The following is a 27,634-nucleotide window of genomic DNA, read 5'->3' as shown; positions in this document are numbered from 1 at the left end:
GATGGGGGGGATCTGATGTGATGGGGGGGCCTCTGATGTGATGATGGGGGGGATCTGATGTGATGATGGGGGGGCCTCTGATGTGATGATGGGGGGGGCCCTCTGATGTGATGATGGGGGGGGGACCTCTGATGTGATGGGGGGTCTCTGATGTGATGGGGGGGACCTCTGATGTGATGGGGGGGAGTCTTCTGATGTGATGGGGGGGAGTCTTCTGATGTGATGGGGGGGAGTCTTCTGATGTGATGGGGGGGACCTCTGATGTGATGGGGGGGCCTCTGATGTGATGGGGGGGCCTCTGATGTGATGGGGGGAACCTCTGATGTGATGGAGATCTGATTGGGGGGGCCTCTGATGTGATGGGGGGGGGGAACCTCTGATGTGATGGAGATCTGATGGGGGGGGGGGAGGACCTCTGACGAGATGGGGGAATCACCTCTGTCGTGATGGGTGGACCTCTGATGTGATGGGCGGGGCGGGGACCTCTGAAGTGATGGAGATGTGATGGAGGGAGGACCTCTGACGTAATGTGGGGGGGGGCCTCTGACGTAATGGGGGGGATCCTCTGATGTGATGGAGACCTGATGGGGGGGGGGGGACTTCTGACGTGATGGAGACCTGATGGGGGGGGGGACCTCTGATGTGATTGGGAGGAACCTCTGATGTGATGGGGCGCCTCTGACGTGATGATGGGGGGGAACCTCTGATGTGATGGAGATCTGTTTGGGGGGACCTCTGACGAGATGGGAGGACCTCTGATGTGATGGGCAGGGTAAGGGCCTCTGAAGTGATGGAGATGTGATGGAGGGAGGACCTCGGACGTGATGTGGGAAGACCTCTGACGTAATGGGGGGGGGGGGGGCTCTGATGTGATGGAGACCTGACCTGATGGGGGGGGGGACTTCTGATGTGATGGGGGAATCACTCTGACGTGATAGGACTCTGATATGATGTGGGGGACCTCCTAATGTCTTAAAGCCAATGTGGCTGACAAACACTTGTCCAGGCCCTGAGGAAGGAAGATGTGTGGATAGAAGTGTACTAAGCACTTCTAACCACACACTGCTTTAAACCCTCAGCTTAGAAAGCGCTCTGGCCATAATTGCTTTAGGATCACTGGCCACTCAGCTCCTCGGATTTCCTGTTAAAAGGAAATATGTTATGCACCTTTTTTTTTAGACACAATTAGCTTTTTGTGGCACTCTTACAAGAATAATATAAGCCGTGTATGTTTTTCTGCGTTACAGGTCTCATTTTTCCATTTGTGCCCCCATTAGGTGGGTTTGGCCAGGAAAGGAGCAGCCAGCGAGGCTGACCTTCTGTCACCGGACCCGTCGGTCACCCTAGCCGCCTTTGAACAGAAGCCAAACTGATTTGTCGTTCAGGGACATGGCTTGGTGGCGATTTCTCTGCTCCGCCGAGCGCGCTGCCTTGATGTCATGTGGCATTTCTCCACTTGACGTTTGAATGCTGGTAGTGACGGGATAGGATGACTAGATGTGCCCCGTAGGATCGCAGGGGGACTGCGGATTTCTCAATTTAAAGGCCTTTCTGCCTTGTGCCAATTAATTTTTCATTGATTTTGTCCAATAGAAGTCTAGTTTAATTAGTAGTAGTGTTATTTTGATCATGACTTTGGGTTGTGATTGTTTTGCTGTGGAGTTTTCATCCTACATTTTCTAGCATTGGATATTTTGTTGCAGGAATGTTTCAGTGGTGTTCTAATATTAATGTGAAAACATTTTTGTGTCATTGCAATATTCTTCATCGTTCTGGTATTAGGGGTCTAATTATAAAGGGTTTGCAAAGCCATTTGTCCAGCGCAGGGGTCTCCAAGCTTTATATACATACATTCTCGGTATCAGTGAGAGGAATAGTGCTCCATCATTGGTGTCAGTGGGAGGTATAGTGCTCCATCATTGGTGTCAGTAGGAGGAATAGTGCCCCATCATTAGTGTCAGTGGGAGGAATAGTGCCCCATCATTGGTGTCAGTGGGAGGAATAGTGCCCCATCATTGGTGTCAGTGGGAGGAATAGTGCCCCATCATTGGCGTCAGTGGGAGGAATAGTGCCCCATCATTGGTGTCAGTGGAAGGAATAGTGTCCCATCATTGGTGTCAGTGGGAAGAATAGTGTCCCATCATTGGTGTCAGTGGGAAGAATAGTGTCCCATCATTGGTGTCAGTGGGATCAATAGTGCCCCATCATTGGGGTCAATGGGAGGAATAGTGCCCCATCATTGGTGTCAGTGGGAGGAATAGTGCCCCATCATTGGTGTCAGCGGGAGGAATAGTGCCCCCCATCATTGGTGTCAGCGGGAGGAATAGTGCCCCCCATCATTGGTGTCAGCGGGGAGGAATAGTGCCCCCCATCATTGGTGTCAGCGGGAGGAATAGTGCTCCCCATCATTGGTGTCAGCGGGAGGAATAGTGCCCCCCATCATTGGTGTCAGCGGGAGGAATAGTGCCCCCCATCATTGGTGTCAGCGGGAGGAATAGTGCCCCCCATCATTGGTGTCAGCGGGAGGAATAGTGCCCCCCATCATTGGTGTCAGCGGGAGGAATAGTGCCCCCCATCATTGGTGTCAGCGGGAGGAATAGTGCCCCCCATCATTGGTGTCAGCGGGAGGAATAGTGCCCCCCATCATTGGTGTCAGCGGGAGGAATAGTGCCCCCCATCATTGGTGTCAGCGGGAGGAATAGTGCCCCCCATCATTGGTGTCAGCGGGAGGAATAGTGCCCCCCATCATTGGTGTCAGCGGGAGGAATAGTGCCCCATCATTGGTGTCAATGGGAGGAATAGTGTCCCATCATTAGTGGCAGGAATAGTGCCCCATTGTTTGGGTCAGTGGGAGGAATAGTGCTCCATTATTGGTGTCAGTGGGAAGAATAGTGCCCCATTGGTGTCATAGGCAGCAACTATGCTCCACTGTTGATAGTGTGGGGAAAAATGCTCAAAGTGCTGGATAAAAGCAAGCAAAGGTCCGCATCCAGCCCCCAGACTGCAGTTTGGAGACTGGTCCAGTGAGCTTGCATGTTTGTTCATTTTGCGTAAATTGGGCACAAAAGAACTTTTTTTTTTTTTTTTTTTTTTTTAGGCTACTTTTATCTTCTGAACAAATTTTGTTGTGATGGGCAGTAAAAAAATAATGCATTATGGCCTCAAGATGGATCTGTAGACCATTGGAAATGCATGGCCTTGTAAAAGATTCAAATGTAACCATTCTAGAGAACGCTAGAGGGAATTGGCAAATAAATGTAACCAATGATTACTCTTAGAACCAGCCGTGATGTTGACATCAAGGGGCTGAAATCTTCTTGCCAATGGCTACGCCTGCACATTCAGTGGGTTTATATCGGCCCATCTCTCGCACATTCTCTGTGCCTAAAGTGCACTTATTGAAGGAGGATCAATCATTGATTTTTATCAAATACTTCACTATTGTGTTTAGTGCCAACTAAAAAGTAATTTGGTAAATTTGATATATTGTAAATTAATTTGTGTTTACCAATTGTGAGCAGTAGATGGTGCGCAAACCAAGTGTTGGGTAGCTCCTTCCTGCCCTCTCCACTAACAGAAGGTTGCACTGCCTTATAGGGAACCTGCACTGGGAGAGATACAAGGCTTGTCTTAGCTGGCCACCTCTGAAAATTCATGCTGGCTGTTGTTTCAGTACTTTTGAAGTTGCAGTCATGGAACAATGAAGCTCAATACTGGTAGAAATTGTCCCTGGGACGGTCTGTGCTTGATCAGGATGCACTGAATTGTTTGTTCCCCTCAATTCTATCCTCTGTATTCCAGGTGGTTGTAGATCTGACCCAGGAGCGGGATTACCTCCAGTCTCTGAACCCACCAAGTCCCGTCAAGTCTTCCAGCCCAGACCCCTCATCCAACTTGGTCAACCACCTCGCCACTGAGGACAAACAGCACCTCGCTGTGGAGCTGGCGGATAGCAAAGCCAAACTTCGGAGGATCCGGCAGGAGCTGTAAGTGGTGCCATGACTTTCTAGTAGCGGCATTGTTACTTTTAACTCAAGGTCTTTCATAATGGAATGTACAGGGACATAAAGGGCGTTTCCTATGGGCTCTGCATGCCAATGTGTAGAAACTGTTTTGTGTTTTACAGCCTTTTATTTTTGCCCTGTTTTTTTATTTATTTTTAGAACAACCTATACATAAAAAGGGGCGGCACAGTGGTGTAGTGGTTAGCACTTTCACCTAGCAGCAAGAGGGTCGCTGGTTCGAATCCCAACCACGACACTACCTGCCTGGAGTTTGCATGTTCTCCCTGTGCCTGCGTGGGTTTCCTCCGGGTACTCCGGTTTCCTCCCACACTCCAAAGACATGCTGGTAGGTCAATTGGATCCTGTATAAAATTGGCCCTACTATGTATGTATGTGAGTTAGGGACCTTAGATTGTAAGCTCCTTGAGGGCAGGGACTGATGTGAATGTGTAATGTATATGTAAAGAGCTGCGTAAATTGACAGCGCTATATAAGTACCTGAAATAAATAAAATATAAAAATCCAAACTCCGAACATGGAAATGTAATTATTTCAGCACTTCAGCTCCGGAAGGTTTTACCCCCTTAATGACCAAGCCATTTTTTGCGATTCAGCACTGCGTTGATTTAACTGACAATTGCGCAGTCGTGCGATTGCTGTACCCAATTACAATTGATGTAATTTTTTCCCCACAAACAGAGCTTTCTTTTGGTGGTATTTGATCACCTCTGCGGTTTTCAGATTTTGCGCTATAAACAAAAAAAGAGCGACAATTTTGAAAAAAAAACACAATATTTTTTACTTGTACAACATTCCCAATAAGAAAATTTTTAAAAAATCTTTTTTTTTTTTTATCAGTTTAGGCCAATTTGTATTCTGCTACATATTTTTGGTTAAAAAAAAATCCCAAAAAGCGTATATTAATTTGGTTTGCGCAAAAGTTATAGTGTTTACAAACAACGGGATAGATTTATGGACTTTTTATTTATTTATTAGTAATTGCAGCGATCAGCGATTTGTATTGGGACTGGGACATTGCGGTGGACATATCAGACCCCTAACTGACATTTTTGACATTTTTTTGGGGACCAGTGACATTAACAGTGATCAGTGCTAAATAATATGCACTGTTACTGTATAAATGACACTGGCAGGGAAGGGGTTAACACTGGGGGTGATCAAGGGGTTAAATGTGTCCCCTATTGTGCTTACTAACTGTGTTGGGGGATGGGTTGGACAGAGGCTAAAGCCCCGTACACACGTACCGATTGTCGGCCGCAAATATTCGGCCGCCGAACGATCGGCCGATTGTCGGCTTATTAGTATGATGCTTCCGACAGCCGACAGCGCATTTTCGGCCGAACAGAATCTGTCCTGCAGGCATTAAAATTTTTGTATGCCGACAACAGAACGGCCGATTGTGCGTCAGTCAGTACAGATTTCAGCCGACAAACAGCAGATGAGCAAGACTGGGCATGCTCAGAGAAGAAAAAAAGACAAGGAAAGTTAACCATCACATGACATCACTTCTGCAGTCGGCTGTTGTTGGCCGACAAAATTTGTGTGCAGTCTTTTGCACTTTTCAGCGGACAGGACAGCCCTGGACAAAAGACGGCCGATCGTTCGGCCGACGATCGGTACGTGTGTACGGGGCTTTAGGGTGTTCGGTGATTCAGCTTAGCTGAATCACACATCTTTCCATGCCTCTCTGACAGGAGAGCCGTCTGCTTTTACATAAGCAGGCCGTTCTTCTGTCATTCTAGCTGAAGATCGCGAGAGGCCGGCAGCGATTGTGCCCGCTCCTCCTGCGGTCTGGCTGTGATTAGACACAGTGGGAGCGCGGCCAAAACCGCGTGCACATAATCATGTAGACCGGTCTATCGCCTGCTCAGTGGGGATCAGCGAAGAGAGGATTGCGTTTAGAGGAAGCGCCCCTGTGAAAGGGGCCTTAGACAAAAAGTATGGAACTTTTGTTTTTTTGTTGCAAATTGGCACATTTTCTGTCACATTCATAAAGTGAATTTTTCATGAATAGACCCAAAATCTCCAGAAGTGACCAATTTTAAACAAGCTGTGGTACACATTACTCTTTAGAACTCATATGGTCTTATATTTTTTTTATTGGTGGTCCTATTCCCATCCCATCGGAAGGCACCGGATGGAAACGGAGAGGCGGTCCTTTTCCATCCGATTTCCCCATAGAGGAGAGCGGACTGTGTCTGTGTCCACTCTTCATAGCAGAGCGGACCTGGAACGGTCAACCACCTGCTCAGCAGGGATCATCGAAGAGATCCCCCGCTGAGCATGCAGATTCTGTTTAGCGGAAGCGCCCCCGTTAAAGGGGCTTTAGACAAAGTATGGAACTTTTTTTTTTTTTTTTTTATTTAATTTTTTTGCGACTGCGCACGTTTTTTGTCACATTCATAAAGTGAATTTTTCATGAATAGACCCCAAAATGCTTTAGGATCTACTTTTATGATTCTCATTTGGACAGCTCTTACTCTCCTTTGTACAGAATTTGTCAGCGCTACTTCCAAAAATAACCTACAATAAGACTTGGGATGTGTGATTACTTTTTAGGGAGGAGAAGATGGAGCTGTTGATGGACACCAAACATGAAGTGGAGAGGCTGAGTCTGGAGCTTCAGAAGCTAAAACAAGATGTGAGTCAGATCTCTATCCCTGAGCATTGGAAAGGGGGTTAAAGAATCAGCTGACAAAATCAAAATCTAAACTTTATTTTTTTTATTTAAATATATATTTTTTGTGTAGAACATGCAGCTATCATCTGAAGCTCGAACCGCACGAACCTACAGAGACGAGCTGGACTCGCTGAAGGAGAGGGCGGGTAAAGTGGACCGGCTGGAGAATGAGCTTGCACGGTGTAAAGAGAAGTTGCATGACGTGGACTTCTACAAGGCCAGAATGGACGTACGTTACTTATTGTCTAAGGCAGTGTTTCTCAACCTTTTTTCATTCAGGGTACCCTTTAAAATTATAGAAAGTCTCGAGGCACCCTTTAAAATGATAGACAGTCTTGAGGCACCCAATTCTAAAATGCAAAAAGCTATTCTAATAGATTTACATAATGCAGCAACATCCATACGTAGGACACCCAACCTTAGAGGTGATTTATTCTTCCAAAGCCAATACACTTTTGCACACTGGTACTTACTAGTATTCCAATGTTTCTCTTCTCCCTCATCTTCTCTCCATCAGTAAGCGAATGTCACCCCAGTGCTGAGAGAGAGAGGCACAGGAGGGTAGAACAAGGATGCTGTGGAGGCAACAGACATTTTTCTTATTAACTGATAACCTCATTGGTTGTTAGGATGCCAGTGTCTAGAAAGTCGTAATGGTGCATAATTAAAACCCTGTGGCTTTGTGAAACTAAAAGGCGGGATTCATCCACCTACTGGCTTGTATATACGATTTTTGATCAAATTTTAGGCATTTTACCAAGGCACCCTTGAAGAAACCTCAAGGCACCCAAGTTAAAAAAGGCTGGTCTAAGGAACATACCAGGCCCAAATAAACTATTGGTGGCTCAGAGTGGGAATTTGCAAAAGGGAAATTGTTATGTAAGTTGGCGCACTAAGTTGGTGCACTATCTACAGTCTGTGGCCACCCTCATTTCCTGGCTGTAGTGAGGGCTGCTACTTGGGGGTGGGGGAGATCCCTTGGTGAGATATAGAAATGGGAACTTGGGTTGTGTGCACACCTTGGTTGGTGCAGGAGGGCAGGAAAGGTGGTTTGGAGGAATAGTTGACAGCTGCTCTGCCATTTTTCTCAGCACGATATCTGTGGCTGCTCTAATTTCTTGGCTGCAGTGAGGGCCACCACTTGGGAGAAAAATCCCTTGAGCGGGCTCCAAGTCCATCTTTTTTTCTGATATGGAGTTTTTGCATATGCGTGTGGAAATTACACCTAGGGGCAGGCTGAGGAGGTTTGGAGGAAGAGTTAACACCTGCTCTGTCATTTTTCTCAGCGTGATATCTATGGTTTGTGGCCACCCTAAATGCCTGGCTGTAGTGAGGGCCGCTACTTGGGGGGAAAATCCCATCAATGAGTGGGCTCAAAGTCTTTTTCCGATACAGAAATAAGAACTGGGGTTTTTGCACACGTGTCGAACTTATATCTAGGGCATGGGTGTCCAACCTGCTGCCCTCCCGATGTTGCAGAACTACAAGTCCCATCATGCCTCTGCCTTTGGGAGCCATGTTTGCACCTGTTAGCCATGCAATGTCTCATGGGACTTGTAGTTTTGCAACGGCTGGAGGGGCCACAGGTTGGACACCAATGATTTAGGGGTAGGTTGCAGCGGGCTGGAAGAAGAGTTGATGTCTACTCTGCCATCTTTCTAGGCACAGTATTTACAGTCTTTGGCCATCCTTATATCCTAGAACTGTAGAAATCCAAAATTTGAGACCGCACTCAAGGTATATGTTGAAATCAAAAGATGTCCTTTATTCTTCATAAATTAAATAGACACAGTGTGCAGACAGACGTGCCAGGTTGACGCGTTTCACGAAGCTGTAGGTCGCTTACTCCTAACCACACGTGTGGTTATGAGTAAGCAACCTACAGCGTCGTGAAACGCGTCAACCTGGGACGTCTGTCTGCACACTGTCTATTCTTCATAAATGAAATAGACAAAGGATATCTTTTGATTTCAACATATACCTTGAGTGCGGTCTCAAATTTTGGATTTCTACAGTTCTTGGATTACGGATCTGACCTGCACCAGGTTTGGAACACACACCTGAGCTGCATTTCCCCTCCCATTGCTTCATCCGAATATCCTGGCTCTAGTGACAGCTTCTGCTTGGGGGGATTCCCTTTCCCTTGTGGTGGGCTTCCCTTGTGGTGGGCTTCAAGTCATTCTTTTACTGATCCAGAAATGAGAACTGGGGTTGTATGCATACCCTCATTTGGGCAGGAGGGCAGTTATTAGTGGTTTGGAAGAATAGGTAACACCTGCTCTGCCATATTTCACAACACGATATCTACGGTTTGTGGCCGCCCTAATTTCCTGGCTGTAGTGGGGGCCGCTACTTGGGGTAAAAATCCCTCAATAAGTGTGCTCAAAGTCTCTTTTTCCGATACAGAAATGAGAACTGGGGTTTTTGCACATGTGCCGAAGTTGCACCTCGGGGGAATGTTGCAGCGGGTTGGAAGAAGAATCTACGTCTACTCTGCCATCTTTCTTGGTTCAGTATTTTTGGTCTGTGGCCACCCTAATATCCTGGCTGTAGTGACGCTCGTTACTTGGGTGGGAGTGGGGAAAATCCCTTGGTGAATGGGCTCCAAGTCATTATTTTTCTGATCCAGAAATGGGAACTTGTTCTTTTTTTGCAAAAGTGTGCCAAATTTACAATTTGGGCAGGTTGGAGGAAGAGTTGACTCCTGCTCTGCCATCTTTCTCTGCACGGTATCTACGGTCTTTGGCCGCCCTAATTTCCCAGCTGGAATGAGAGCCGCTACTTGGGCGAGCTGTTAAATGTGGAGTTGATCTGAGGTTAGTGACCCTCCTATTATCAGGAAATAGAGTTTGTTAAAACATTCCTCACAGGGGGAGATTAAATTTCCAGCTTCCCGGAGGGAGAGGTCATGGAGAAATGTGAGCTCATTAAGATTACATGGCCAGAACTGCGATCGTATTGCCCTTCAGGGTAACTGGAGCTGTGAGTCTGAGCCGGGGGCTGCACTGTGTGTGTTGGGGTGTGACTCCTCTCTGCTACCCTCCACATTCTATAGGAATGTTTCTTGCAGTAAAAAATTGTTACTGCTTCAAATTCTGAATTACTATCTCTAAGAAGACGCATCCATGTCTGTAATAGTTACAGGACAGTAACTCCAATAAAAAATCCTCACCTAAAAATATTGATACTAAACTCAAAACAGGTAAAAAAAGACCTAGATTAATGCAACAACTTTCTTTCATTCATCAATACATCAAAAGCATTTTTCTTGGACAGTGAAAGGAGAAGCAGCAGAGTGATGAGCTCCTCTCTCTGTCACTCTGCTCTTTCCTTCTATCAGCATGCTCCTCAAGCAGCTTCTCCCTTTGCTTCTCTTGGCCAGCATCATTCAAACCACTTCCTAGAAGCACAGACTGTTATGGGCCTGCCCCTGGCCTGTAACTGGACAGTGAATGGAGAAGTAGCCGACTGATGAGCTCCTCTCTCACTCTGCTTTTTCCTCCTATCAGCATGCTCCTTGTAAGCACAAGAGCACTGCATATATGTAAAAAAAAAAAACTGCAGCGCTCAGAAATACAATTATAGGTGATTATTCAGCAAACATGAGGTTAATCTAAGCCCATCACGAATAATAGATCTGCAGAGAAGGATCCCAAAAACACCGGCTTCAAAGATTGCACTAGACACCACAGTGATACAACAAAATTGTTTACCAGATGGTGTAGTTCAGGGGTCTTCAAACTACGGCCCTCCAGTTGTTCAGGAACTACAATTCCCATCATGCCTAATCATGTCTGTAAATGTCAGAGTTTTACAATGCCTCATGGGATGTGTAGTTCTGCAACAGCTGGAGGGCCGTAGTTTGAGGATCCCTGGTGTAGACTCTCAAATTATAGAGTGGTCTAAAAATGTTTAATGTGGAAATAGCCATCTCCTCCACCCCAGACAAAAAACAGAATATCGTCAAGTATCCAAGGATAACATCATAATGGAAATAATTATATTACCTGGTCGTTGTAGTAGCCTCCGTTATTCCAGTGGTCCTCAATATCGTCTTGGTCCTATGCCAAGCAGCTGCCCTGTTGCATAGTGAACATAGCAAATGACCTATTCGGCAAGGTAACCATGCAGAAAATACCTTGTATTTTCCTTAAATAATTGGAAGTGTTCTCCAATTGGACATGGTGGAGGGACAGGACTGTGATGTCACAATCTCCACCTCGCCTATTTAAAGAAAAATGTTTTTTTTTTACTCAAATGTGAAAAATACAAGCTTTCTCTGAATGGTGCCCATGCTAAATGGACATCCCCCCCCCTGTGTTCTCTAGGCACCAGGGCTGTCATCTGGTGCAGGACCTGGAAGACCATGAGGATCACTATAGTAGTGACTACTACAGGGATTGGCCAGGTATGGTGTGTGTGTGTGTGTATGTGTATATATATATATATATATATATATATATATATATATATATATATATATATATATATATATATATATATATATATATATATATATATATATATATATATATATATATATATAATATATATATAGCAGGTAAAATAGGTATTGAACATGTCACCATTTTTCTAGGTAAATATATTTCTAAAGGTGCTATTGACATGAAATTTTTACCACATGTCGGTAACAATCCATACATGCAAAGACACCTAAACAAAGAAGTTCAGAAATTAAGTTACTGTATTTTCTGGCGTATAAGACTACTTTTGAACCTCAAAAAAATCCCCCATAAATGGGGGGTCGTCTTATACGCCGAGTATAATATCTCCAAGGTAACCTAAGTATAAGTATTACCGGTAGATGTAATCTCTCAAGACGCTGGCTGTGTGGGAATCCTGCACCGGTATACCGTATGTACCGTAACTTCGGCTACATACAGTGTACCGTGCTGAGCCAATCAGGGAGAGCGATGTATTCTATTATTGAATGCAAAGCCTGCTCGGATTGGCGGAGTAACATCAACCCGCCTCTCTGACTCTGCCAATCCGAGCAGGCTTTGCATTCAATAATAGAATACATCGCTCTCCCTGATTGGCTCAGCACGGTACACTGTATGTAGCCGAAGCTACAGTACATACGGTATACCGGTACAGGATTCCCACACAGCCAGCGTCTTGAGATTACATCTACTGGTAATACTGATACTTAGGGTACCTTGGAGATATTATGAGAGATTACATGTATTACAGTACTTGGGGTACCTTGGAGATCTATGAGAAATCTGATGTTTTTCAATGGTGTTGCCTTGCTTCAGAAGGGGGGTAGTCTTATAGGGCGAGTATAGCCAAAAACCTATGTTTTAACTTGAAAATTAGGGGGGTCGTCTTATACGCCCAGTCGTCTTATACGCCGGAAAATACGGTATGTGTAATAAAATGGAATGACACAGGGAAAAAGTAAAACATGCTAACTGAAATGTATTTAATACTTGGTACAAAATCCCTTGTTGGTAATAACAGCTTCAAGACGCCTCCTGTATGGAGAAACCAGTCACATGCGTTGCTCAGGTGGGGTTTTTTGCCCATTCTTCCACACAGTCTTCAAATCTTGAAGGTTCCGTGGGCCTCTTCTATGAACTCGGATCTTTAGTTCTTTCCATAGAATTTCTATTGGATTCAAGTCAGGTGATTGGCTGGGCCATTCTAGCAGCTTTATTTTCTTTCTTTGAAACCAATGGAGAGTTTCCTTGGCTTTGTGTTTGGGATTATTATCCTGCTGAAAGGTCCACCATCGTTTCATCTTCATCATCCAGTAGATAACAGCAGATTTTTATCAAGATATTTTTTTTCCCCATGAATCCTTCCTTCAATGACATGACGTTTGCCAGTACTGTATGTTCAAAAGCTGCCCCACACCATGATGTTCCCACCTCCGAACTGGAATGTTGGTATTGGGGTGTTTTTGGGGTGATGTGCCGTTTGACCTCCAAACATTGTGTGTATTATGGCATCCAAAGAGTTCAATTTTGGTCCCATCTGACCAGACTATATTCTCCCAGTATTTCACAGGCTTGTCTAAATGTTGTGCAGCAAACTTTAATTAAGCTTCAACATGCTTTTTCTTCAGCAATGGAGTCTTGCATGGTGAGCGTGCATACAGGTCATGGCGGTTGAGTGCATTACTTATTGTTTTCTTTGAAACAATTGTACCTGCTAATTCCAGGTCTTTCTGAAGCTCTCCACAAGTGGTCCTTGACACTTGGACAACTCTTCTGATTCTTTTCACTCCTCCGAAATCTTGCGAGGAGCACCTGGTTGTGGCCGGTTTATGGTGAAATTGTTCTTTTCACTTCCGGATTATGACCCCAACAGTGCTCACTGGAACATTCAGAAATTTAGAAATCCTTCTGTAACCAATGACATCAGTATGTTTTGCAACAATAATGTTGCAAAACCTTATTGCAGAGCTCTTTGCTTTTGCCCATCATGAGATGTTTCTTGTGTGACACCTTGGTAATGAGACACCTTCTTATAGGACATCAGTTTAGACGATGGGTGTCCAACCTGCAGCCCTTCAGCTGTTGCAGAACTACAAATCCCATCATGCCTCTGCCTTTAGGAGTCATGCTTGCAACTGTCAGCCTTGCAATTCCTCATGGGACTTGTAGTTCTGCAACAGCTGGAGGACCACAGGTTGGACACCCATGGAACCAGCTGATACTAATTTGCACTGACAAGGGACAGGATTGTTTTCTAATTACTGATAGATTTCAGCTGGTGTCTTGGCTTTCTGTGCCTTTTTGCACCTCCTTATCTTCATGTCTTTAATACTTTTTTTTTTCCCCTGTGTCGTTCCATTTTTTTTACACATAACTTAATTTCTGAACTTTCTTTGTATGGATTGCATGGATTGTTACCGACCATGTGGTGAAAATTTAATGTCAATAGCACCTTTAGAAATATATTTACCTAGAAAAATGGTGATGTATTCAATATTTACTTTACCCGCTGTATGTATGCAATCTGTGTATTGAGCGGTTTGCCTGGAGTTCAGCTTTAATAATCTATTTTAATTTAATAATAATTCTAATTTAATAGAATTTAAATTAATATTTAATATTTAAATTAATATTTAATTAATAGAATTTAAATATTCTAATTTAATAATAAACACAGAATTGCTGCTGTGAAAACACCCATTTAGAAGCTGATAGATTTGTTCCTCCTCTTAGTACTTCATGTCTGTCAGAGGTAGGTAGTCAATATTTATAACCCTGTACTGTGAACCTCATAGTAACCATTTTGCATCTTCCAATAATCTAGGAGCTGAGAGAGGACAATGTGATCCTCATCGAGACGAAGACCATGCTGGAGGAGCAGCTGACCTCAGCCCGAGCTCGGACAGACAAACTGCACGAGCTGGAGAAAGAGAACCTTCAGCTGAAATCCAAAATACACGACATGGAGCTGGTGAGGGAACCTTTGGTGTAATCCATGACGGTACATTATAATTGAAGAGGAAATTTTAGAATAGACGGGGGTTTAGCAAGCACCCAAGACTGAGCTCTGACATAAAAAACAAAATGGGCAATGAAAGAAGCTTTACCATAACTGTGTACCATGGCCATAATATCTTGAAAAAACTGCAAGTTGCCATTATACTATTATTATTTTACAGGATTTATATAGTGCCAACAGTTTATGCAACACTTTACAATATAAAGGGGGACAGTACAATAAATTGAAGGGCCCTGCTGATGGGGCCTACAATCTAAAGCAGGGTTTCTCAACCAGGGTTCCTCCTGAGGTTGCTAGGGGTTCCTTGAGCAATGGGCAATTTCTGCCTCTCGAATAAGTTTCCAATGACACCATTGTTCCTTTTAGCTATCTGTAAGGGGGGTAATTCTTCCCAATGATGACAAGAGTAAGGAGCATTCTTCCCACTGACTGTCACACTAATGTGTCATGAGTTGTACATTTTTAATTTTTAGCAGGGGTTCCCCAAGACCAGAAATTTATTTCAAGGGTTCCTCTGTGTTGAAAAGGTTGAGAGCAGAGGCGTACCTAGGGTCTCCAGCGCCCTTGGCGAGGAACTGTAACGGCGCCTCCCCAGGGAGAGAGAGTTTGACAGAGAGAGAGAGACGGGGGGGGGGGGTTAGAAGGGATGACAGAGAGAGAGGGGGGATGAGAGAGAGGGGGGATGAGAGAGGGGGGGGGGATGAGAGAGAGAGATAGAGAGAGGGGGGGGGATGAGAGAGAGAGGGGGGGGGATGAGAGAGAGAGGGGGGGGGATGAGAGAGAGAGGGGGGGGGATGAGAGAGAGAGGGGGGGGATGAGAGAGAGAGGGGGGGGGGATGAGAGAGAGAGGGGGGGGGATGAGAGAGAGAGAGAGAGGGGGGGGATGAGAGAGAGAGAGAGGGGGGGGATGAGAGAGAGAGAGAGGGGGGGGATGAGAGAGAGAGAGAGGGGGGGATGAGAGAGAGAGAGGGGGGGGGATGAGAGGGAGGGGGGGGAGAGAGAGAGAGGGAGGGGGGGGAGAGAGAGGGAGGGGGGGAGAGAGAGAGAGAGGGGGGGAGAGAGAGAGAGAGAGAGAGAGGGAGGGGGGGGAGAGAGAGAGAGAGGGAGGGGGGGGAGAGAGAGAGGGGGGGGAAGAGAGAGAGAGAGGGGGGGGGGAATGAGAGAGAGAGAGAGAGGGGGGGGATGAGAGAGAGAGGGGGGATGAGAGAGGGGGGAGGTGACAGGGAGAGTGAGGGGGGGGGGGGGTGACAGGGAGCGAGAGGGGGTGACAGGGGCCCGATACACCACCCCCGGTCCTTGTACCATCATGGTGCTCGATGATGAAGTCTCCATCCTACCTCACCGCATCCCGGCCCGGCTCCCCGCAGACACATGCTCTCCCCCCCCCGTGAACCTGTCACTGGGCGCGCTTCCCCTCACCTCCAATCAGCACAGCTGCAGCATCTCGCGGGAACGTGCTCTGGCGCTCATCTCAGCAGCCGCGAGCAGCCAGGTGGGCGGGGACAGTCACCTTCGAGCAAGTACAAACACAGAGTAGAGGGCGGGGCCGGGGATCACATCAAAAGCAGGAAATATGATGGGCGGAAGGCGAGGTAAAGAAAGGGGGGGGCGCTGGCCACCGGAGGCGCAGGCTGAGCGGAGGAGTGGTAATTCACTGCTACAGTGCCAATGTTTGTGCCCCCCCTCGGCCTGCGCCCCTGGCGGGCGCCATTCTGGCCAACCCCATGGTACGCCCCTGGTTGAGAGAGGCTGATCTAAAGGGAGGGGGATGTGGTACAAAAGGTAATAGATGCAGGGGATGATCTGATGGAGGTGACTCAAGTACAGTTCTTAGGTGTAGGTTCCCTGAATAAATGAGTTTATGGCAAACTGGACACCAAATCTTGGTGGTTTTATATCAGTCCAGTAATCCAAAATGTAAAATGAATTTTGTTCTTATCTAATTTTTCACTGTATGGTTTTTCTACATGTATGTCCAGGAGTTTGAAGACCCCTGATCATCAGACTCTCCATTTTTGGCCCAAATTATGGTGTTAATGTTTCCAGTAAATGGTGCTGTTAATACTACAGCATGCAAATGGGTTATAGGCAACTCTGCGCTTCCAACCTTGTCGTGACATTTTTTTTTCTTTCTTGTGAAGGTCCTTTTCTGTTCCAGTATGACTGTGTCCCTGTGTACAAAGCCAGCTCCATAAGGACACAGTTTTACCATTTTAATTAAAACTCGAGTGTCCTGCACGGAGCCCTGGTCTCAAACCTACTGAACACCTCTGGGATGAATTGGAATGTTGCTTGTGAGCCAGGTCTTCTAATCCAATATCAGTTCCTGAACTCACAAATGGATACACATTCCAAAGAAACACTCCAAAATCTTGTGGAAAGCCTCCGCCGAGGAATGGAGGCTGTTTATAGCTGTGAAAGATGGAGGCCAGCTCTATATTAATGCCCATAGATTGGGAATATGGTACTCAACAAGCTTGTATAGATGCCCACAAACTTTTGAACAAATGGTGTGTAAATGTTGCCCTTGCACCAGTTACAGTTGAATTGGAACGCTGGTCTTATCCAACATCAGTACCTGACCTTGCAAATGGGCCCAATTTCCCATGGGCACTCCAAAATCTTGTGGAAGTCTTCCCAGAAGTGTGAAGGCTTTGATAGCCACAAATGAGGACATCTCTATATTATCATGGCTTTGGAATGGTATGCCCAGCAAGTTCTTATAGGAGTGATGGTCAGGTGTCCACAACCTTTTTAGCCATATAGTGTAGACCTGTTAAATATGTAATCTTGGAAGTAGTTATGAAATCCTTTATAAAGGACTGTATTGTATTGTCAGGACCGTTTCTCGGATAAGAGCCGCATTGAGGAATTGCTGGAGGAGAACATGGTGCTGGAAGTCGCTCAGAAGCAAAGTATGAACGAGTCTACTCAGCTGGGCTGGGAACTGGAGCAGCTTTCCCGGAGCACCGATCTGTCTGACGGTGAGTGGCCAATGGTCAGGAGTTGCTCACAAGTTATGGTGCTGCTGTTCTTGTGCAAAGCCTTTAATGTCTTTACCACTTCTATAAATCCATATCTCTCTCCTCATCGGAGCTCAGAGTCTACAGCAAATGACTGTAACAGGAGTGCAGGGCTGGTGCTAGACTATTTTGCGCCCTAGGCAAGACCAGTTACTTGCACCCCCATCCCAAAAAAAACTGTACATATTGCCCCCCCTTTAACCCTACACCCCCTTCCTGTATATACTCCCCTCTTTAATCCTACACCTCCCTTTCTGTACACACTGCCCCCCTTTCCTGCACACTGTCCCCTTTAACGCTACACCCCCTTCCTGCCCACACAGCACCCCTCTCTAGAGGTGACATCCACCGGGGATGAGTAGGTGACAGGAGAGGAATGTGGCACTGGCCATAGCTGCGCCCCCTAGGTGGCAGTGCGCCCTAGGCGGCTGCCTTGTTCGCCTAATGGTAGCACCGGCCCTGCAGGAGTGTCAAACTTAATTTGATCATAGGCCACATCAACATTATGATCGCCCTCAAAGGGCCAATTCTCTGTAAGACTAGATGTCCAGAGCCCACCATCAGAAGTCAAGAGTTCCCTACCCTCCCTTGCATCACAGGGTGGGGAGGACCACATGAAATGGCCTTGCAAGCCTTGTGTTTGATACATGTGGACTATAACAAATAACCTAGCTTGTGGAAAATGGCTTTCTCTGCAGGATTACTGGTCTTTGAAAAGGAGCCCTTTGAGCCCAGTCCTCTTTGGTTATCATGTTTCCAGTAAAGAGTCTTTGCTGCTTTGAATTGAGGAAAGACTGAGAAGGAAGTTTGGCCTTGTATCAGCCTGTACCAGGCTAGCCTTTTAACCCCTTGGAATCCCAAAATGGGTATTATAATGGACTTCCTCTCCACTGTGTTGGATAGTCATTGGATGGGCAGACACTAGTCTAGTGATCTTCCGAAAAACGTATCCAAGTGGTTCTGGGACTTCAAGTAAGTCTTCATTAGGTGCGAAGGAGATAACATTAATTCAGTAAGCTTACTCGATTCAGCTCGGCTGCTCACATAAAACAAGGATCCCCCCTAATAGATAATGTAGCACCCTACTAGATAGGTGCTAGCTTAGATAAATTTAGTTACTGCCACACTGTAATCAGTTGAGCTGCATGTGATTATTTTGGTCTGTTCTGTGTTCCGACGGCTGCAAAGTTGATTGCTTACTTCTGTCTTCCTGGAAGAGTTCTAGACGGTAGTGTGGCGCTAGGGCCGTAGATCATTTTTGTTCTTGGGGGGGTTCAGCCTTGAGTACCCAGAGAACAATATTTATCACGCCTGCCACCCTGTGACAAATTGTGATGTGTAAATATATACAGCATATACAGCGCCCCCAGCAGGCACCTTTAATTGTGAATCAAATAGTATACATGGCTTCAATGTAAGCCGGGCCCTGCCTGTCAGCCTTGTGGATGGGACAGGTATTCTTCCCAGTGGCAGTGCGGCTCCCGCAGCTGATAGGCTACACTAGCCTAGCTGCTGTGAAATTGACCGATGCTCTGGGGGGGGGGATTGGACCCCCCTGAACCCCCCCCCCCCTGATCTACGCCCCTGTGTGGTTTTGTATATCAAACCTTTGTGTTAGTAGCTGTATATTTATTGATTTATTAATGGGAATATATTATAATACAAGTGAAAATGATCTGCAGAATCCTTTATCGAATTAGTTTTATAATCCGTGTTGATTAAGGTCATTGAAGGAGGTGAAGAGATTACATTGGATACTAGATGCATGCTGTGCACGTTTGGGGTGATCACCTTGAAAGAGGAGGGGGTGGTTTTAGAAGTTTGGGGGGGGGGGTTAAAAGGAACAAATAGAGGGAAAGAAGGGTGGAATCATTAACAAGGGAAATAATATGGGCTTTCAATTTACAGTCATTGGCAAGATTGCTGGGATATTCCGTTTGCAATCTGCCGTAGTTGACCGGACCGGCCATGATGGGGGATTACCCCTACCTTCCCATCAAATCATAGCTATTGAAGGCTGTAAAAAAAAAAAAAATATATAATATATATATATATATATATATATATATATATATATATATATATTTCTTTATCGTACATCACGGGACACCGAGCTGGTAATAATTACTACTTGGGTTATATGCTACCTTCAGGTGAATGGACACTGGCAACCAATAGACAGGAAGTTCCTCCTATATAACCCCTCCCATACAGGAACAACATCAGTTTTTTCACCAGTGTCTTGAAGGTGGTGGTCATGGCTGTTAAAGCTCTCCAAAATTTGGTATTGTCCCAGAAAAAGGGGCGATCTATCGGATCCATTCTAAAGGCTAAGCGCTAAAAGGATGGTACCCGAGCCTCGGTAACCGAAGCTCAGAGGTTTAGCATGTAATGTGGTCCTTCGGGGCGCTGGACCCTGGGAAATGGAACCCTGCTTAAAAATCTTACCCAAGGAGATTCCGGCAGGGTGCTCTACAGGTCCAAGGGAGTGGCCTCCTACAGCAGGAGGACCCGGTCCTTGAAGGTCCTTGATGGAGCCCGCCGTGATGGGTGAAGTTTGAGTCCTATTACAGGATTCTGCGGTGGGACTGGTAAGTGTTCCTTTTCCTTTTTATTTGACAAATATGTTTGTTTGGAAAAGGAATGGCAAAAAAGCTTTTTTATTTTTTTTAAACATGGAAAGCTATGCATATCTTTTTACACCTGAGATCAGGGAGATGGCAATAATGGTCCTGGCCAGCAAAATGGCCATGCCATTTGTCATTGTGTGTTACAGGTGAGCTTTAATAAGAGAACAAGCTTATCCTGATCATTCCATTCAAGTAGTTTTGTGTTCTGGGTCACGTAAGGGGAAGACCGCATTCTATGATGCAAACTTTAACCCTTTACATACTGAAGAACTAATTGTTGGTTGTGAGTGAAATGAGAATGCCCGACCTCCCCAGGTCAGTGCCTGGTGCTGAATTTCACTAGAAGCCCAAATAAAGAAAAAGGGATCGTGTTTCTGGTTTCTGGGATCAGGTTGTTTCTTAATTGCAGTGCACAGCTTCAGACGCTACATAGAAAAAAAGTGTTAGCAAAAAATCTGGATTGTATCCTCTGACCACATGTAGCACAGCAGCTCCCCCTAGTGACAGAGCCAGTTATGTTCATGGCGCCCATCCTATGAATTGTAAGGCACACTTGACTTTATGTGGGGTTCTTTAATTCATGGTATATGGAATTGAAAAGCTTTCTTCAGTAATTGGGTTAAGTGGGTGCATTTATAGTAGAATTTTTTTTTTTTGATCAAGAAAAATAAAGTGTATTGTAAGAAAGGTGAGCTGTACAAAATACAACAGGAGAAGCAAAATGATGGTGAACAAGACCATCACTTTTGAACAGAGTGTGCTAATGTACTTCTAAACAGCTAGAATATGTATAAAGCATATGTAGCACCCTCCTAGGTAGGTGCTAAGTAAACACATTTAATGCTTCTTCTGCTTATCAGTGGCGCCTGATCTGTTAGGTTGCTTGTTACATGTTTCCAGGTGTAATTCACTGGGTCTGAGGGAGTGTCCCCACTGTATCCAATGAGGGAGCTTTTGTTGGACAGTGGAGGAAACCCAGCCAGTGACACATCAGGTTTTATGGCAGTCCCAGTGGGAGGGCACCACCGCAGTGCATCCTGAGATTGACCATAAATACCGAGGGGACATGTGACAGGGCATCTTTGGCGGGAAGCAGAGTCCCAGGAGGAGGTGGATGGCTGTCTCTCCTCTTGCAGTGTGAGAGGAAGGTGGTCTTAGGCCGTCAGCCTAGTGAACCAGGTGTGGAGCTAAACTGCAAAGGATCCCGTGAAGCTGACAATGGAGCTGCTGGCAGAGTCTCTCGGGAAAAACAGTGTCCATGAGTACCAGGAGTTTTGCCAAAGGGTCTGCCCAGGAAGGGGGATCACTCCAGTGAAGTCAGGGGATCAGGGAGCTAGCTCACACAGAGAGTGTTACAGTAAAGGGGGTGCCGTGTAGAGAACCCTGAAGAATAGGGACAAAGGGGGTGCCAGGAAGGGCCCTGAAGAGTGTTCTACAGTACAGTACAGCTTATCTAATACAGATAATTAATGTCTTCTTCACTGCAAGTTACAAGGTGAAGCAGCGGTCTTGCCGCACTCAGCTATATTTGGTCGTTCCAGCAAATTGTCCATAGTTTATTCAAGTTGGGAGTATCCCACTCATTCCCTTCTCCTATCCAAGTTCTCAATAAAACCACAAAAATCAAAGCTCCTAGACTGTTTCCTGACTGAGCCAAAGCAGTTTGAGAATGCTAAACTGTCATGTTGTTGCTAAGGGTAACCCAGGTGAACCCGTAACCAGCAGCTCCCAAGGGAGTAGTGCCACACATATAATACCTGAGTCAATTACGATTCCAATAGCGTTTAGCAGATTAGTAAAACAGCGGCGTAAACAATTCTTACCGCAATACACACCTCTTTTTATCAGAGATGTATAGTAACTAAGTAGGACTACTTCACTACTGTACTTAAGTACGGAAAGGCGGTAGCTGTACTTTCCTAGAGTAGAATTTTTTTCTCCTACTTCCACTTTTACTTCACTACATTTTTTCAATGATTTCAATACTTCTACTCCGATATTTTTTTTTGTGCTGCATAGTTACTCGTTACAATTATAAAAATTACCACTGCCAGAACAGTAGATGGCAGGTTTCATGAAGCTCAAAACATGTGTATTATCAGCGCATACGAAAATAAATGCTAACTGTATGTATAAATAAAAGCTGCATTTGAAATAATAAAAAACAATATGATGTTCAAACTTTTGACTTCTTTCTTTAATAACTACATAACACAGTACTTGTACTTTTACTTTCAGTACTTGAGTAGCAATTTCTTTTTCAAAACTACTGGTACTTTTACTTTCAGTACTTGAGTAGCAAATTTTTTTAAAAAACCTTCTTGCAATACTTAAGTACAAAAAATGTTGAATACTTTAGTACTTCTATTCAAGTCACTTTTTGATCGAGCACTTGTACTTTTACTCAAGTATGGGTTTAGAGTACTTTATACAACTCTGCTTTTTATATAAAAGTAAAGAGTACAAATTAGAAAAAAAGGGAAGAAAACTAAAAAGGAAAGAAACAAAGGCAAAAAAAAAAGGGGGGGTTGCCTGGCACACGATCCCTTCGACTATTGACAGAATATCCTTGTTTTTATTACACTGGCCCTCTAATAGCCTATTTAGAACCAGTTGGTGTGTCGCTAAGCCCAGCATATCAAGCCATTGCTGCCATAAAGAGAAGAATTTTTTGGGTACCTTACGATGCGGATATGTCAAACTCTCACTGATAAGATATGCGTTTACCCGTTCTATCCATTGCTTCCTGGTCGGGACATTTGGAGATATCTAAATGACATGCAATTATTTTACGAGCAATAAAAAGTAGTCTCAACACTGCCACATGGGTCTTTGGATTCAATGCCTCCACCTCCAGGGCCCCCCAGGAGACAAACCAATGGGTCCCTGGAGAGCTGAAAACCATAGACCCGTGAAAATGGTGCCTATTATCTCTGACCAGTATCAAAACAATTTAGGACATTTCCATAGCATGTGTAAAAGGTCTCCATGCTCCCTTTCACACTTTGGGCAAAGGGAGTGTCTCTACTTCCCCACTTGTGTAATTGGATTGGCGTTCTGTAAGCTCTACGTACCAAAAAAAGGTGAGAGCTTCTGCCTGGCCGATACTGAAACCAGGGGTGCAGGCGACCGACACAGGTCCCAAGTGTCATCCTCCATATTACCCACATCTCTCTCCCATCTCCCCCTGCATGTGACTGTGAGATTTTTCTGTATGGAGTTATTTTATAGTAGAGTTAAACCTAATTAATTATAAACGTAATTAAATTCCCGGAGCTTAGACTTAACCCCCAAAGTGAGCCCTTAAAGTGATCCCCAACCCTCAGGTTTTAAGTGCTTTTATCAGCTGATTTAATCCCTTGTTATTCCCTCTTCTGCCCATGGTGCCTAGGCGAAGGTAAAGTCCGCATTTTTTGAGCAATATCCTAGGGCACCCCTGCCTTAAGGCATAGAATCTATTAAGGCAGGGGTGTCAAACTCCATTTAACCGCGGGCCGCATCAGCATTATGGTTGCCCTCAAAGGGCCGGTTATATCTGTAAGATTAGATGTCCAGAGCACCCACGCCCCCTTACACCCTTACATGGGATTTCAAGAACCCCCCCCCACCATCAGAAGTCAAAAGTCACCCACCCTTCCTTACATCACAATGCACCCCATTACCTTGTTCTGCTGCCAGGAAGATGATGCGGGTGGATCTGGGAAGAAGTGCAGGGTCTGGAGGAGAACCAGGAGGGCTGGAGTCAGCTTCCAGAGTCTGCTGAATGCTGAGACCAGGGGAGGCAAAGGCAAGGTGGTGTTGCGGCTGCAAAGAGAGGTGCAGGATCTGCAGGAGGAGTTCTGCCCTCCTCTGCTGCAGACTGCTGAGAAGGGGGGGGGCAGAGATGAGCCTTTCTGCAGCTGCACAGAGGATTGCAGGATCTGGCAAAGGAGTTCTGTCCTCTCTGCTGCCGACTACAGAAGGTGGGGGCAGAGACAAGGGGGGTGTCGCAGATGCAGGAGTGGTGCGAGGGCCACATGAAATGGCCTGGGGGCAGTGATGTATTTTGGCCTAGGCTGACAAGGCCCAGGCCTGGGGTGGCAAAATAGCCACCTCTACCTGAGACTCTATTGGCCACTGGTTGCTAGAGCTGCCTGGTGTCTAGCAACCAGTGATGTCACAGCTGTGACTCCCTGACCCTGACCCCGCCCCCCCCTCTACCTTCCCCTCTTTCTACCCCCCCCTCCTCTTTCTCCCTCCCCTCTTTCACCCATCCCCCCCCCTTTCTTTCTCTCTCTCTCTCTCTCTCTCTCTCTCTCTCTCTCATACCACCCTCACCCACCCCCTTCTCTCTCCCACCCCCACACCCTCTCTCTCCCACCCCCTCTCATGAGTTCTCAGGGGTTCTTGCTGGGACTCTTTGTCCTTCAATTTTGGAGGGAGTCACATCGGTTAAACAGGAACGGGTGGGCAAATTTACATAGGAGGCGCCCAATTTTAGTCTTGCCTATGGCAGCACAAAACCAAAATACACCACTGCCTGGGGGGCCGCGTGTTTGACACCTGTGCATTAAGGCAAAAACCCTTTAAGGCTTGAGAACCACTTTAATACACTGACCTTCGTTTCCTCTTCCAGCTTCTGCTGACATTTCCCTCCAGGCTGCTAGAAAGGTCCCAGGTGAAGTGGACTTCACTTTTATTACTCTGCCTGGGACAGGAGCCGGCGCTACAGAGGAAGCATCAGCTTATGCGATTTATGCTCCCGCCACAGCTGCTGGCTTCCTCCGCTGCTGCCTCCATGCACTCTGATTCTCTGGGATGGTGAGTCAGCAGGTTGCCGATCCGCCATCCCAGAGCATGAGATAGCGGGTTGAGCAGCCCTGATCTACACATTGTCCTGTAGTATCTCATGTGACCTGGGGTACTCTGCATTCCCCGGAATATTGTCCAAAATTTGTCACTGTCTGCAGCAAAAAGGTGTTTTTTCTTATTTATTTTCAGCAATTTAAGGAGACAGTGGGTGCTTAACTGAACAAATCACCCATTTTTTAGGCCTATATAATTTATAGGGTGAAATCCACGTATGTAAAATGCTGACTTCTCTCTCGTCTTAACAGCCAGAAAGTCATTTGTGTTTGAGCTGAACGAGTCGGCCTCCAGTCGTATCCTGAAGTTGGAGAAGGAGAACCAGTCCCTGCAGAACATCATTCAGGAACTGAGGGATGCTTCCATCAGCCTGGAGGAGAGCAGCTTGAAGGGCCAGGAGCTGGAGAAGGAAAATCAGCAGCTTAGTAAGAAGGTGGGTTCCAGGAAATTTGAGATACTGCCAACCTCATGGCTCTAAGGGGGCTGTTTTGAAAATGGAAGAGCAGATAGCAGAGTGTTGACTCCATATTGCACTCTGCATTTTACCAGCCAATAGTTTAATGCAAGCTGTGGTATAGTGGTCCTTTAGGACAGCTATTCTCAACCCTATGGAGAAAAGGGCCTGGTAATGCAAGCTGGTGGTATAGAACCTAGTGGTCCTTTAGGACAGCTATTCTCAACCCTATGGAGACAAAGGCCTGGTAAATTCTTCATGCCCCAACAGGAAAATAAAATGTATTGCTATGCCAGATATGTATCGAAATGCTGGATGAAGGCTGGATATCACCATTGGGGGAGGGGCAAGGTGTTCTGGAAGGGTCTCTGCAGCAGACTTGGTAGCCCCAATTGGGGCATGAGGTTTCTAAAGGGGACTGGGGTCTCTCCAGGAGGCTGGGGGCTTGCAGGGGTTAGGAGCCACCATGGACAGTTAGGAGGCACAGTAGGACACAGTTGGAGTTAGGAGGCACTGTGGAGGACTAAAGGCACTGTGGGAGATTGGGGTGCACTAAGGACTCTTGGGAGGGCAGGGGTTCTCTCCAGTAGGCTGGGGGGCTTGCAGGGGCACTGTGGGAGAATAGAGGGCACTGCAGGGGCTAGGAGACCCTGTGGGAGGTTGGGGTGCACTGTGGACGCTGAAGGCAGGGGTTCTCTCCTGGAGGCTGGGGGGCTTGCAGGGGCACTGTGGGAGAATAGAGGGCACCACAGGGGCTAGGAGGTACTGTGGGAGGTTGTAAGGCACAGTGGGACACTGCTGGAGTTTGGGGGCACTATAGGGGGCTGGAGGCTCTTCAGCAGGCTGGAAAGCACTGTGGGGGCAGGGGGCTTTGCAGGGGCACTGTGAGAGACTGGAGAGCGCTAAAGGGGCTAGGAGACACTGTGGCAGTTTGGGAGGCACAGTGGCATACTGTTGCTGATTAGTGGCAGTATAGTTGGCTGGAGGTCTGCAGCAGCCTGTTGGAGCACTGTGGGCATGTATAGAAGGTTGGAGGCACTATGGTTATAGTAGGTGGAGGAATTAGGCCATGGCCCACTGAACCACTGCTTTATAGTGTACTCTGCAAAATGCTGCTTCTTAATAGGATAATGCTGGTCAGTCATGTGATTGGGATCCCAATGGTTCACTTCAAAGCAGTCAAAATGCTAAATATAAATGTGGAACTGTCCTGTACTGGGGCGGTGGCATCTTTGCCCTGGGTGCTGGATGACCATGTCCTAGCACACTGGGTATAGCCCTCTGACCTTTATGGGCTTAGGTGCATCTGCTCCCTTAGCATTGCCAGTCACAAGTTTTAGAGCAGCCCTATTTTTCTACTTTGTATTAAAAAGATTGCCCTTTAATGTCTTCATGTATTTTAAAATTAAAGCATTGAACAAATAAACAATATTTGAGATAAAAATTAAAAAATGAAACCAATTTGGATTACAAAATGTCCTCTAGGTTTGTTGACTCCTCAAAGCAGCCACCTTTGGCAGTTTTACCAGCACCGGTGGCATTCCTTCTACAATAAAAATAATACGGCGTTTTATTTTTCAGTTGTTACCAAACAAACCTATGAACTGAATTCCATTCCTTATTCTTTTTACAGATGGAGGATCTTCACATGCAGATTGAGAAGGAGAGGCAGAGCAGTGCTGACTTGGAGAGTCTTAGTGAGGATCTTCTGAAAGAGAAGGAGAAACTTTCTCGGGTTCTGGAGAATGTCAAGTCCGAGAAGGGCAAGCAGGTGGGCCTGGCTAACTGTTAAAGTGTAACTAAAGGATAAACTTTTTTTTAGGTTTAGGATAGCGTGAGGAGGGATTAGAACCCCTGTCAGGTTTAATTGCTGTCTGGGGCCCCCATTAGGGAGACTCTCACACTTTCTATCTGTTCTGTTATTAGATAGTAAAGGGATATCCCACATTTTGGGTTGCCGCCGGAAAATCCCACATTTTGGGTTTCTGCCAGAAAAGCAATAGAAGGGAAATCTTCCAATGAGATCACTCGTCTTGAGACGTTTCCAATGGGGGACCCAAGTCTGGACAACAAGGGATTCCTTCACTTTGGAGGAATTCCTGTTTTTGATGGAGACAAAGTGAGAAATCTTTCCAATGGGACTCGATTCCCAAGAAAACCCTGACAGGGGTTATATTCCTCCCTTTAAGTACAAGGGCCACATCTCATAAGTCATAAATATTTGTAGGCTGAAAAAAAAAACTGTTTTAAAAAATAAAATTTGATTGTATGAATAACAGCTCTATGAGAAATAACTTTACATCAGAAGTACCTCCCCCTCCCTCATACACCAAATGCTACTCCCCCCTCCCCCTTACATCAGAAGTTCCTCCCCCCCTTACATCAGAAGTTCCTCCCCCCCTTACATCAGAAGTTCCTCCCCCCCTTACATCAGAAGTTCCTCCCCCCCTTACATCAGAAGTTCCTCCCCCCCTTACATCAGAAGTTCCTCCCCC

The 27,634-nt window shown here is 46.0% G+C and overlaps 1 protein-coding gene across 2 annotated transcripts in view; it reads left to right on the top strand.

Annotated features, from left to right (window-relative positions):
* CCDC88C (coiled-coil domain containing 88C) overlaps positions 1–27,634 on the top strand; it is a 197,499-nt gene that overhangs the window by 103,096 nt on the left and 66,769 nt on the right. For both annotated transcript variants that reach the window (XM_082275437.1, XM_082275436.1), the window contains exons 8-14: positions 3,802–3,986; positions 6,585–6,666; positions 6,776–6,934; positions 13,993–14,139; positions 17,027–17,171; positions 24,937–25,118; positions 26,773–26,910. In XM_082275437.1, coding sequence (XP_082131563.1) covers positions 3,802–3,986; positions 6,585–6,666; positions 6,776–6,934; positions 13,993–14,139; positions 17,027–17,171; positions 24,937–25,118; positions 26,773–26,910 — 1,038 coding nt within the window. The remainder of the gene's footprint in view (positions 1–3,801; positions 3,987–6,584; positions 6,667–6,775; positions 6,935–13,992; positions 14,140–17,026; positions 17,172–24,936; positions 25,119–26,772; positions 26,911–27,634) is intronic.

The sequence above is a fragment of the Pelophylax lessonae genome, assembly GCF_965119305.1.
Source record: "Pelophylax lessonae genome assembly, chromosome: 13".
Lineage (NCBI taxonomy): Eukaryota > Metazoa > Chordata > Amphibia > Anura > Ranidae > Pelophylax > Pelophylax lessonae.
Note: the sequence above shows the minus strand (reverse complement) of the source record. Positions and strands in the feature narration are given on the sequence as shown.